General features: G+C 42.2%; 1 protein-coding gene across 1 annotated transcript in view; it reads left to right on the top strand.

The window, feature by feature from the left end:
* Positions 1 to 12,434, top strand: part of LOC142391935 (double-stranded RNA-specific editase 1-like) — a 38,683-nt gene extending 26,249 nt beyond the window's left edge. Inside the window, exons 5-10 of the mRNA XM_075478130.1 lie at positions 532 to 700; positions 776 to 930; positions 2,507 to 2,675; positions 3,816 to 3,997; positions 4,135 to 4,313; positions 11,550 to 12,434. Coding sequence (XP_075334245.1) covers positions 532 to 700; positions 776 to 930; positions 2,507 to 2,675; positions 3,816 to 3,997; positions 4,135 to 4,313; positions 11,550 to 11,726 — 1,031 coding nt within the window. The 3' untranslated portion in view covers positions 11,727 to 12,434. The remainder of the gene's footprint in view (positions 1 to 531; positions 701 to 775; positions 931 to 2,506; positions 2,676 to 3,815; positions 3,998 to 4,134; positions 4,314 to 11,549) is intronic.
* The last annotated feature ends 1,314 nt before the right edge of the window (positions 12,435 to 13,748 follow it).

Below are 13,748 nucleotides of genomic sequence, written 5' to 3'. Positions count from 1 at the left end.
CACTACAGCCCGAGTGAAGGATGCAGCGTCTGCTGTGTGTGAAATGGAAATGGGCTTCTATGTCACACAGATCTATGTCCTTCCCACCTATCCAGCTCCCCCTCTGGAAGACAGGATCGACACAGTATTTCAGCCCGTCTTCTCTTTGAGTTTAAACTGCAGTATTTGTTCATTCAGTTCCCCTCACCTGCCTTTTATGAAGCACCACCTGTGTGCATACACCACCCAGTTTCCTGTCGTTCCTCCCTGCCTGTTACAACCTCTGCAGCAGCTTTTACCTGTCCAAGCAGCTCCATTAGAGCTCATCCTCCTGAGCTCTAATGGAGTACTTTGTACTTGACTGGCCAAAACACTCTACTAATATATAAATAAATGAATAATAAACACATTATTTATATAGCTGTTACAAAGTGCTTAACACAGCAAAAGAATGAAAGAGAAAAGAGGGGACGGCAGGAAAGATTAACGAGGGATTTAAAGGAGTGTCTGAGAGCATCCATGTGCATGTTTGTGCATCTTTCCTGCATCCAGGTGCAGATGTGAAGGAGGCTCAGGTCATCTGTGTGTCCACGGGGACAAAGTGCATCAACGGGGAATACATGAGTGACCGAGGTTTGGCCCTCAACGACTGCCATGCTGAGATCGTAGCTCGGCGTTCTCTCATCAGGTTCCTGTACTCCCAGCTGGAGCTCTTCCTCAGGTGACAGCTGCTTAGCGCCATTTCAGCTGAAGCTAGATACCATCTGCTAACTTTTCTTTGCACTTCGATCTTCAGTAACAGTGAGGAGGAGCACCAGAAATCCATCTTTAGCAGGTGTGACGACAGACAAGGCTTCAGACTGAAAGAAAACGTGCAGTTCCACCTGTACATCAGCACCTCCCCGTGTGGAGACGCCCGCATCTTCTCACCTCATGAAGCTGGAGCGGAAGGTGAGCGAACTGAGGCTGTGTTCCAAACCGCATCCTACATACTACATACTACACACTTCCACACTGCATACTCATCGATCAGACAGTATGCAGAGTGTTTACCCACAATGCATTTCGCTCCTGCCCGAGCCGAAATCAGCCGGCCTGAAGCTGATTTCCCTTAAAGGGACACTATGTAATTTCTTCCCCCATCCAGTGGTGCAATTTTATTTTGCAAAGTCGAATGAATTTGCTCTCAGGCGCCTCGCGTTTTCAAATGTGCGTTGCAACTTCTTGAACTACGGCAGGTGGCATGTGTCAAGATTCAAGAAGCTATAGCTTCAGACTCAAGGTCCATACAAAAAAAAAGACATCAAGACACACAGTACAAAGGATTACATAACACACATACAATAACACTATAAATACAGATGACAGATAACATGTCAGATAACATAAGTTGACATAGCCTTTGGTGTACAAACAATGCAATTAGTCATATTCCGGGAGTTACCGGAAGTGACGTCGACGCAGCGTTAGCGTTAGCAGCAGTGTGTAGTTGCTATCTGGAAAGTATTCTTTTAAATAAACTCCCGGTGAACTTACAAACTTTCTAATGCCTCGTTTTGTGAGTTAAGAGCCTATGTGTACTACGGCAGAAGTTTGGTAACAATCAATGCATTATTAGTGGGATAATTTACGAGATAAAATCTATTTACCATTAGCTCCAGTAATAAGCCATTCGGCGGACGTGACGTCAAAATTATGTCATTTCCGCTTGCAGGCCTGGCGTTGGGGAAAACGCGATTCGAAGTGCTTTATGTCCCTCTCGGCACTTCGTCGTTTTTCATAGACCGGAAGGACATGGCAGCCTCCATAGAGCTTGCCCGCTCTATGTAGATACAGACAAGTGATTCTTCGCTCAGGAGGATAAGTGAGATTTTTGACAGAGATAATTTTACACCAATGAGGACTAATTTATGAATGAATATGTTGCTTTGAGCTAATAAATGACTTAATATATTACATAGTGTCCCTTTAAGCTCTAAACTCTGTAAACTTTAGCAACATTTGAAACATTTTCAGGCGAGAAAGTAGTCGTTTAGATCCCCAACGTGTTGAAAATCTGACAAAATACCGGCTATTTACAATTTTGTTCCCACAAATTTGGCGCTACTAAAGCTAGCCGCAGTGAGCAACTCACTTCCGGTCATTTTCACAAAAATAAAATACCCGTTGCCTTTTATCATAGGGAAAGCCATTACGATACAATTGGTGCTTTTGTTTTGAAAACAGGAAGTGAACCTACCCTCGTTGTAGCTAGCTTGAAACTGCCGTTTTGACAGGAAATGACGATCGGCGACGTCACGTTACGTTGCATCTTGGGTAGTTTGAGTATGAGTAGTAACCTCATGATGCATACCCAACATTTCGGAGAATCTAGTATGCATCAGGGAACTTCTCGCTTACTCAAACTCGCATACTAACTCAGAAAGTTAGTAGGAGTAGTAGGAGAAGTATGCGCTTTGGAACACAGCCAGAGTGATGTGTACAGCGTGCCGTTCATCCACACTCTTTCTGTCTGCGCTGCCCTCAGATCAGGGAGACAGACACCCGAACAGAAAGGCCCGTGGGCAGCTGCGGACCAAAATAGAGTCGGGTGAAGGAACCATCCCTGTGCACTCCAGCAGCACCATCCAGACATGGGACGGGGTTCTGCAGGGTGAGAGGCTGCTCACCATGTCCTGCAGTGACAAGATGGCCAGGTCTGGGTTCTGTTCATTACCCACGTTGACCGGAGTTAGCTCCGTCACATGCTGGGTTCTGCTCTGTCCATGAATACACAGCACATGTATAAGATATAAGGCTGATGGCATGACCGGCAGCCAACCGGTTGCAAAAATGAGAAAATGTTTGGTACTCTGCAACTTTATGTTCATCAGTTCTCCGTATGACCTGAGAATTTACTGAAATACAGCTGAAACCAGACGTTTCCAGGCACTAAACGAATGTAGACGTTTTCTGTTCACCAACATGTTTTATATTTATTTAATGTCAGAATAAAGAGATCATTTCATGGTACAACATCCAGTTCCTCAGTATGTGGCAGCATTACCTTAAAACTCTGTGACTCGGGCCAAACATTTTGGGTTTCCTTCCACAAGCTTCTCCCAGTTTGCAGGATTTTTGTAGCCTGACTACGTCATACTCACGATTCTAGTCAGAATGTGAGTCTGATACCGCTCAATAGAGATTTGAGTATGGGGCGTGTTTCAACCGAACCAGGAGAAAAAATGCCTCTTCGCTCAATTGGATAGACCTACAACCAATCAGAGCAACGTAGTATGTGACGTAGATTAAGCAACACACACTTGTTGTAGGAAGGCAAAAACATCTTTTCTATCGATAAAAGCCTTTATCGCATTCCTCTGTTCGTCTTTCAAAATGAATGCAATGTGGAGATCCTGTAGAACAGACTCGATGGCAGAATCTACACGCCCTAGCTCTCCAGCGGCAGCCGTGTTCAGTTCTTTAGTGACGTAGTCGATAATATCCCTGTTGATCATCTGTCCATCATCGTATAAAGCCCGCCCTGGCAATCTGATTGGTCCGACCAATTCTTGGTCGGGCATAATGATTTCCCAACTGAGCAGAGCCAGACCGAACTTCCTGACCAAAACTTTTATGGGCGGGGCTAAGTTCGGCTGGCACCCAGGCTAGGATTTTTGGTCCACTCAAATAAAATCTGACATTTACACTCAGGGGTGTAATTATCAGGGGTGTAAGATTCCGCTCAAGCCAGATTTAGTACATTCAGGGAATTTATCACAACAAATATGATGATTTTTTTTTTGGATTTACATGTTTGCTTTAGCTTCTTTTGTGTATATTTGTCTTTCAAAAAGGTGGAATGTGGTTGGATTCCAAGGCTCTTTGATGAGCTACTTCTCTGAGCCCATCTACTTCTCCAGCATCATTCTGGGCAGCCTGTACCATGCCGACCACCTCTCCAGGGCCATGTACCAGAGGGTCACTGAGATGGAGCTCCTGCCACCGTCCTTCAGCCTGAACAGGCCACTGCTCAGCGGTGAGAGGCCTGAGAGACCTGTTGTCCTAAAACCATGGATATGGCTGTGTTTTGCTCACTTTGTAACAACTTTATTAGGAATGTTAGCTTGTTTTAAAAATGATCAGTTCAGTAAAGTTGACTTTGATGTTGTCCAGGAATAAGTAACGCAGAAGCTCGTCAGCCAGGAAAAGCACCAAACTTCAGTGTGAACTGGACAGTGGGAGATCAGGGCTTGGAGGTGATTAACGCCACCACTGGGAAGGATAATCTGGGCCGACCCTCCAGACTCTGCAAACATACGCTTTACAGCCGCTGGATGCGCCTTCACTGCAAGGTAACACACAACTGTGTTTAGATTCGGTCAGATTCAGCTTTATTATCACAGGTCACAGGTACAGGGAAGGAAATGCATCATTAATAATATGTCTAACTTATAATAAAACAACTGTTTGAAAGGTTGACCACCATAATTCCATGCAATAAATCATGTTGGGTGGTATAAATGAGAGAGAAATGACTTTAGGGTTCAGTATTGCCATCAATTTGTGCAGGACTGTGACAGACTTCAAGGTTTTCTGAGCACTTTGAATTAATTAATTTCTTTATGACGTCCAAACAACATGAATTTCATTTTGTTCTAGTTAGGAAAGTCTGAATCTTTCTCAAAACCTCCATGATTTTTTCCCAGAGTAATCCTGATTTAGGGTTAGGGTTAGGGTACCCTAACCCTACTGATTTTGTGTCATCTGCAAGAATAAAGGATAATTGCTTTGAACCAATCACTGATGCCCTAAACCCCACAGGTGACTTTTCTAAATCCTGAATCACAATCTTTCATCGATATTAGATTTAAAGTAAACACAAGAAACTTGTGCTGAAGAAAAAAAAATGGACCAGACTCAGTGAATAATTCCCTATAATCCCTATTATATAGATCAGTGGGCAGTGCTGACCAACATGTCATTGGGGTCATCAGGTGGGAACCTCCTTTCATCAGTGTTTTGTCTAGTTGGGCCCACGACACCTCCAGGAGGCTAGACAATGACCACTGGCGTCCCAGAGTCACCCCCCTAATGTCAGCCAACACTGCTCCTCACATCACAACAAATATCTTTTTCTTCCACAACCACAAGCTACCCCAGCCTCTCACCAACTGCACACCATTCACAGCGGGGTGGGGATGCAAACCCTGGTTTGAGTAGGGGGTAGAAATAGAAGAGGTAAAGATAAGTAGGAATGAGATTCAAACCCTGGTTTGGGTAGGGGGTAGAAATAGAAGAGGTAAAGATAAGTAGGAATGGGATTCAAACCCTGGTTCGGGTAGGGGGTAGAAATAGAAGAGGTAAAGATAAGTAGGAATGGGAATCAAACCCTGGTTCGGGTAGGGGTAGAAATAGAAGAGGTAAAGATAAGTAGGAATGAGATTCAAACCCTGGTTTGGGTAGGGGGTAGAAATAGAAGAGGTAAAGATAAGTAGGAATGGGATTCAAACCCTGGTTCGGGTAGGGGGTAGAAATAGAAGAGGTAAAGATAAGTAGGAATGGGATTCAAACCCTGGTTCGGGTAGGGGGTAGAAATAGAAGAGGTAAAGATAAGTAGGAATGGGATTCAAACCCTGGTTCGGGTAGGGGTAGAAATAGAAGAGGTAAAGATAAGTAGGAATGGGATTCAAACCCTGGTTTGGGTAGGGGGTAGAAATAGAAGAGGTAAAGATAAGTAGGAATGGGATTCAAACCCTGGTTCGGGTAGGGGTAGAAATAGAAGAGGTAAAGATAAGTAGGAATGGGATTCAAACCCTGGTTTGGGTAGGGGGTAGAAATAGAAGAGGTAAAGATAAGTAGGAATGGGATTCAAACCCTGGTTCGAGTAGGGGGTAGAAATGGAAGAGGTAAAGACAGCCTTGAAAGTAAGCCGGTGCGAGGCGGTGCTGCGTTCCTGTAAAAGATTTGGGGGCGGTGCGGCGCACCGGTAAGATTTGATAAGGGTTTATTATGCTGAATTTAAAAAAAAAAACTAAAAAAAAACAAGAAAATACAAAAAAATTGCCTTTTAAGAAGAAAACATATCTAGGCTACCCACAATATGTTATTTTTGACCAGCTCCGATGAAGATAACAGCTTGGCTTGCTTAAAATAGTCAAAGGATCTCCGGCGTGCACCAGCTTCCAATTGCATCGACTGACGCTTTCAAATCCACCCCTATTCAGACCCCAACAAAAAATATTTGGAAATAATGGAACTAAATTTTACTAATGGGAAAGCCATCCAGTAGCCTATGGTAATCAGTTTTCAAAACGTCTGCAAATATCCCATATATTTTGGTCTTTCTGTTGGTGCCTTTCTGGAGCTTGCGTTCCGTTTGTTTCCATCTCCTGCCCGCGCATGCTCCGCAGTTAGTTCTAGTGAATGAAGTCGTCTCGACTCTCGTCTTTAAAACTGTGTCACCGAAATGTTAAATCGGCTTTTCAAAAATTGCATGTTTTTGTGATTGGGTGGCATACTCAGACATGTCTTCTACTCGGACAAATAATAAATTACTCTTCTTCAAATAGGCTGTTCACGCTGTTTGTAACGGGGGCACAGCTGAGCATAGAGCGCCTATGTCCGCTTTAGTGGGCTACAGGACCGTAAGCTTGTGATTTAAAAGTGAGCATGCTTTGTAAAGTAAGCACGCGTTTTCCTGACACCCTAAAAAGTATTCATATGAGCCCTCTCACTCCCTGTAATATTTACATTATCACATGTTTTCATGTGGCATGGCTCACCAGCACCCTGAAGAAGACAATTAGGCCTACTTTGATTTTTTTAAATATTTTTTTTGTTTTTTTCCATCATTTTGCATTTTTCAGTCCAGTTCCAAATGTACTGAAAATAAAGTACTCACAGTAAAACATTTACAAACTGAAATATTTTGTAATGTCATTTTTTCACATAGAACACTTAGGAAGGCCCACAAGAATGTGAAGTAGTTAAGAATATTAAAAAGTCATGAAATTGGTGTGAATCGCCTCTGAACACACACCCCCCCCCCCGTAAAACGGAGTTAAAAAATAATACAGTGAGTGACACACCGGACATTGTAGCACCGGTAAGAAATGAAAACTACTTTCACCCCTGGGTAAAGATAAGTAGGAATGGGATTCAAACCCTGGTTCGGGTAGGGGGTAATGAAAGTATAGACGGTGCCAGAGGTGGAGGCAGGACACCAGACAGACATTAGCAAAGCAGAACACATTCTTTTTACTTTATGTGCACTGTTTTAAAGTGCATGCTTTCAGCTTTGTGTTGTGGTAATATTTGATTCATAAGGGTAATCTGAGTTGATGTTAGTCATGACCTTACATTTCCCTAACAATTACAAATCAGACAATAAGAGCCAACTGACTGATTGAATAATGACATAAAACAGGTCAGCAGTTAAACTGATTAGTATGATTACACTATGCATGTATTACGAACAGATCCATTTAATTTTGTACCCAAAAGCTGGTATTTCAGCTGGCCCATGACAGTGGGGTTACATGGCACTGAAAGGATCGGATTATTGGCTAAATTACAATAAGAATGAGTTGAGCAAGGGTAATTATTGGACTTATTACTTATTGCACAAACGCGATGCCCAACGGAGCATTCTCCATCGCGTTGTTTGTTCCTTTCTGACGGCGACAACAACAGGAATATCGTCTCCTTTGTCTTCCAGATCACGACCCCGGAAAAAAATCTGGAGCATGCGCAGAACGCACAGTCCAATTCACCACGTGCTTCAACAAGCAGGTTTAGAGTGACTTTCAACCCAGTTATCTCGGGTCTGAATCCGATCCGATCCAGTTCTTAGAGAGATTAAGGTGTCTACATGCACTTAATAACCAAATTTTATTGTAATTTAGCCAATTATCCGATCCTTTCAGTGCCATGTAAGTATTTCTCCAACATAATGAGAGCGTAGCAGGAGGAAGAGATGCCCAAAGCTGCCTGGAAGATGTGAAACAGATCTAAGATATTATGACATGCTTTGGTAACATAAAGGGCAGTAAAGTTCACACAACATAACTGATGTAAATGACTCACATGGGCCACACCCTCCACTTAAATACATCCTGGATTTCCAACTTGCTTCTTCCAAAAGTCTGTTTACCCTAAGTGCTCACAAGCTACCCCAGCTGCTATTGCTTCTTCTTATCCAAATCCACTGACTGGACTTTACTGCCTCATCTGACACTTCCTTCACTATTTTCCTCACACTCTGTCCACTTACACCCAGCTCCCTCAACAATGAGACAACAGACTTTGCAACAAATACAAATCCTCTACATCCAACTTCCACTGGACAGATTCTAACCTTCCATCCTCGCTCCTCTGCTTCTGCCCCCAACTCCACATATCTAAGCTTTTTCCTTTCATATGCTTCTGCTACTAATTCCTCCCAAGGAACAGTCAGCTCTATGAAATAGACTCTCATTCTACTCCTAGACCACAAGACTATATCTATACTATAGAAATTAGCTGAATCACAAGGAAGCCAAACCTCTTTTTCCATATTTATCCATATTTTCTTTAGCTATCGTATCAAACACTCTGTAAATCAATACAAATACCAACAGATAAATTGTGTGCTATTCATCCTTCACTTAATAATTCATATTTGTCAATTTAGAGATCTAAGAGTGGAAGAAGGGACACTGGCCATGAAATGATTCACAAGCAAGCAGAGCTTTCCTTTGTTTAACTTGATTTATATAGCACTTTTCATACCACAGATCCTACTGAGCCCACCATATAAAACATTAAAAACTAACCTGATGAAGAACCAGAGAGCAGGTGAAAACATTTAATAAATGATAAATACATCAGGTAACACAATAAAAAGGGTAAGAAAACCATAGATTATCTAAACAAGGGGAAAGGTGGGACCAGAAGTTAAAGGGTTGAGGTCCAGGTCAGAAAGGTGGTCTCTGGCTTCTCCACAGATGTGGACCATTGCAACAGGAAGCTGTTTCCACATGGAGTTCTGACCTCAGGGTTCACCAAAACCCCAGAAGACCTGAGGGTTCCAACAGGCTGAGAATATAAAAGCAGCTCTGACACCATTCAGAGCCTTCAAACTGACGATGCAGACTTTAAACACTGCAGTTTAACGGGCTGCCTTTCCGGCCTGGGTCAGAACCCGTGAAGCCTCTTCCGTCAACAGGAGGCTATCTCACGCAAGACATCACGTCACGTGACATTTCAAAATTCCAACCTGTTAGTAAGCCAGGCTTTGCTGTTGCATACAACTTCATTTCACTTTCGAAAGAAATACTGGACTATGTTTGTAAAAAAAAACGGCAACGAAATTGTGACTTTCCAGAGCAGTTACTCCACACTCGGCAATCAACTACGGACTCACGTGACGTGATGTCTTGCGTGAGATAGCCTCCTGTTGACGGAAGAGGCTCTGATTGAGAGCAGGTACTGGCTTGATTAAATTCATTCTGGACTCTATATCCGACCACATGAAGACCTCGGGACACTTCGGTTTGGCTTTAGGGACCCTCTACTCACTACCACGTAAGTGTTATGTTGTTTGGAGCTGTAGAAGAGGTATAAAAATAGCGTTTTGTAGCGGTGACATGATATGCCCCCGTCACCTCCAGGCTAACGACTTCTGGCTAAAAACAGTCAAATCGAAATTCTCAAAACACATACGAATGACATGATTTTGATGTCAACTCAACGTATGTACTCCCAACATCCCGTAAATTGATCTAAAGTGCATTTTACTCCGGATTATCCCTTTAATCTCAGAGTCTCTCCCGGGGGCATCAGGAAACTAATCCAGGGGTGGAACATGTCAGAAAAGCCTGGAAGTTTTGTGCCCAGTGGTCAGTTTCCATCCATCTTTGACTTTTACTCTTTCTCCATCCATGCTAGCAGCCACAGCACGTTGTCCTGGTGGGCCGTTGGATGTTAAACGCCACCAATCTGTCACAGAACCCGCTTCACCACACATGCTTGTTTCAGGATGTGTGCTCATGCAAATAGGATGGCTTGTTTAATCACAGCTGTGCACACGTACATGTGACAGATAGCTTTTTAATGCCTCTCCTCGTGCACAGATATCCAGCTCTGCAGAGTTTGATAATGAAAGCCGTACTAACGGATTCAGAGGAAGGATTTACAACACTGTTCCAGCTGCTGGGGGACTTGAAAAGGGAGCAGATTACAGTTCAGTGGACAAAACAATGATACATTTAATTTATAACGCACTTTACATTTACAGCTAAATCTCAAAGAGCTACAGTGGGATAAAAGACAACTGATTAGATAAAAGCAGGGACAGTAAAATGCAAATAAAATACACAAAGTAATGAATCCATTAAATGCAAAAAGAAATAAAAGCATTTAAAGGGAGATCAATAAAAACATTGGGTAAAAAGAAAGGTTTTAAAGTGTTTCACAAAACGTGTTTCTCTGACCTCATTTCATCTTCTTTCTTCATGGGATGCACTTAAAGGTTTGTTCTCAGCTTGAAATCCTTTATAATAATCCTTTGGTGGCCAGTTTGGGCTGATTAGCTTTCCATAGTTTCACACACATTTAACAGTAGTTCTCAGTCCTATAAAGTGATGGTCCTGTGCCTTAAAAAGAATTCACCCCCTTGGTGTTTGTCCTTTCTTGTTGCATTCAAACTTGAATGGATATGTTTTGGGATTTTATATTTTCACTGTATTCAGAACTTTGTCTTCATCCACCAGATGAAGACTCCCTAAAGAATCCATCTTAATTCCAGGTCGTGAGGCAGCAAAATAAGAAAAATACCAAATCAGCAGCTTTAAAGAGGCTGAGTGAGCCTGCAGGTTTTTCTAATGCAGCATGTTGATGTGATGATTTTAACATAAAATGATGAAAGAATCAACTGTTTTTTATCCACCTTCCCCTCTTTAATAACCCTCCTGTTGTTTAGAAAAAAATACCTTAAACTATCTTTTTCCAACTTGAAATATTATGACTTTTCCTAAAGGGACCCCATCATTAAGAAAAAGTCACACTTTATTTTTGTTTATGTTTCCATGTGGGCTGTACACCACTAGGGTACAAAGATTGTCTTTTGGGTCATTTTTGACCCGTGAATTATAAAAACATTTAAACACCAGAAAAAAAGTTCACTGTTTTTTTTCCCTTTCAATATAATTAATTCAGAAGTAATTACTTCACATTTATATAATAGCAATAATAAACCTTTAATATAAGAAAACTGAGAAAAAGAGAAAACTGTTGGTCCAACTGACAGTTGGTTTTGGTTAAAAAAAAAAAAGAAAAAGAAAAGTGTAATCCTGAAAACTGGTGATTGTCTTTTTGTATTGTGTAACAAAAAAAACATGATAAAAAATGTATTGAATTGAGTTGAATAGATAAATAACAGGCGGTTTCATCATGCAAAATAGATTTTGGATTTGAAATTCAATTAAGTTGCTTTATTTTGGGGCTTTGGTAGGGCGGGTCATTTTTGACCCGTAGGAAAAAAGGGGAGAAAACAGAATGTTAAGACCGCACAAAGGGTTAAAGTGACTCCTCCTGCCCCTGTCCTGCAGCTCTCCTCCACCCTGCGGATCAGAACCATGCGGCCCAGCAGCTACCACGAGGCCAAGCAGGCGGCGCTGGAGTACCATTCTGCCAAGCAGGCGCTCTTCAGAGCCTTCCACAAAGCTGGCCTGGGATCCTGGGTGAAGAAGCCCACCGAGCAGGACCAGTTCCCCCTCACCGCCTGAGGTGGCGCCGCTTCTGGAGGAACATGGACCCTCTGGACTGTCTGTTTTATAAAAGAAGGGCCAACAGACCCTTATGTCTGACATCCATGGATTCAATAATCCAGACATGTTAATAAAGCTTATTATTGTCAGTTTTGCAACTTTATAAAATGCACAAATGTAAAAAGTGATTAGGAATATAAAGAAAATCCCACTTGTTAGAGATAGCACGTATAGATGAATGAGTTTAGCATGTATCATTGTAGCAGATGAACAGCATATGTACACCTGAGCTCTTTGTTTTTAGCTCTGACACCAGCCGACAGAGACGGAGACATCCTCACAGGGAGGACATTTAAAGAACAAGTATGAAGACCAAGGCTTTCCTTTAACAGTTCCCCTGTAAATACGTTAGTCTACAGAGCTGATGGATACCCGGGTAAGCAGGTTTGTCCCTCTTTATGGGAAAAATATCTAACACCTCGTATGATATATGGTTTCATAACCCAAAAAGTCTTCCTAAACCAATGGGCCACTGCAGACTTTTAGCTAATTGTACTTAAACAGGAGGGAAGAGGTCATTTCATGGGGACTGTTTGCAGCAGCAGATGCATTTTTGTGCTCCAGTGATGTATTTCTGATGAACAATCCATCTCACAAAGTATTACAGACTGATACTGAAGACATACTGATGAACCACCAACCCAAATGCAAAAGGTTTGGACACTGTAAAACGAATAAAGACTTCTGCTGGTAATTCTGGCTCTTGTTTAGGATGCGTAACCATGGCAACGAGAAAACAGTTTGCACATGGGAAACAGTGTTCCAAATCCCAAATAATGCTGTAGCCCCCCCAAATCCATATGCATATGCAAAAAGGAGGTGTTGTTGATGCAGAGTAGGAACAAAAATGGAGGAAAAGGAGGAAGTTTAAACCATTCCTTCCCTGGATCATCATGGGAAATGTGAGATCAAAGGCTACAAAAAACAGAAATTAGATTATCTGAAAATCTCATAAACTCACAATAGAACTTGGAACACATATCATATGCTGAAAGTGAGATATTTTATCATTTTAAAAAAAAATTAGAAAAGGCCATGAAACAAGTGCGAACATTTAGTGTTTCTTAGCCAACCCCAATTCCAAAAAAGTTGGGGGGCTGGAGCCTATCCCAGCTGTCATTGGGCGAGAGGCCAATGGAATTGGGTTTGATCGGTGTGTTTCTCTCTGGAGTTGGAGCTCTAACAAGATGCATATTTGCAGCAGCACAGTCCTTGGCAATCTAAATCACGATGTCAGCCATTCTTCTGTCTCCGCGAGGATATCTACTCGGTCTCGGAACACACGCTCTCTTCCAAGAGCCTGAAGCGCTAATGCATCCAAAAGTAGCAAGTCAGCAGCTGGTTACGCTTCCCATTGACCTTGTTATATCCAGAGTCAAATTAACCTTCAATTAGTGCATAATTTAAGTCAAACAGAATAATGTCAGCATCATTATTGGGTATAATGTATATATTTATTTATGTTTGCTTCAAAGTAATTAAATATACAATCCATTAGTCAAGCAAACTTGATGGAATAACAGCGGACTACTAGCCTCGCACATAGCCAGGCTATGGAAGCCTCGCTGAGATGCAGCTAAACTGGCTTCGTGGAACGACTTGAGGCTTAATTGGGAGATGGTGTTAGTTCAAGCGAGGCTTTCTGGCTACAGCCTGGCTTTCTTTGGCTACTTCTACTTCGCTACTTCTTCCGTGGAATACCCCTCAGGTTTGGGAGCTAAATGTTATTTTTGTTTAATTGGCTCTGTATGAATGAATTGGACTTTATTCCCATCAGTGAGAGCAGCACCGGCTCTGCATTTTGAGCATAATGCTGATGAGTTGGAGCACTGAGTGAGTTCAGTGGTTCAGGCATCCTGAAGGCGAAGATGCCATAAATCACACTGTACAGGTCAATGAGGCCCTCGACTCTGTCAGGGCCTAAATTTCCATTTTCATTTTCTGCTTTGTGGAGTTGATGTGAGCAGGGACACACTTTCC

This window comes from Odontesthes bonariensis, chromosome 11, assembly GCF_027942865.1.
Source record: "Odontesthes bonariensis isolate fOdoBon6 chromosome 11, fOdoBon6.hap1, whole genome shotgun sequence".
Lineage (NCBI taxonomy): Eukaryota > Metazoa > Chordata > Actinopteri > Atheriniformes > Atherinopsidae > Odontesthes > Odontesthes bonariensis.
This window is presented reverse-complemented; position numbering and strand designations above follow the sequence as displayed.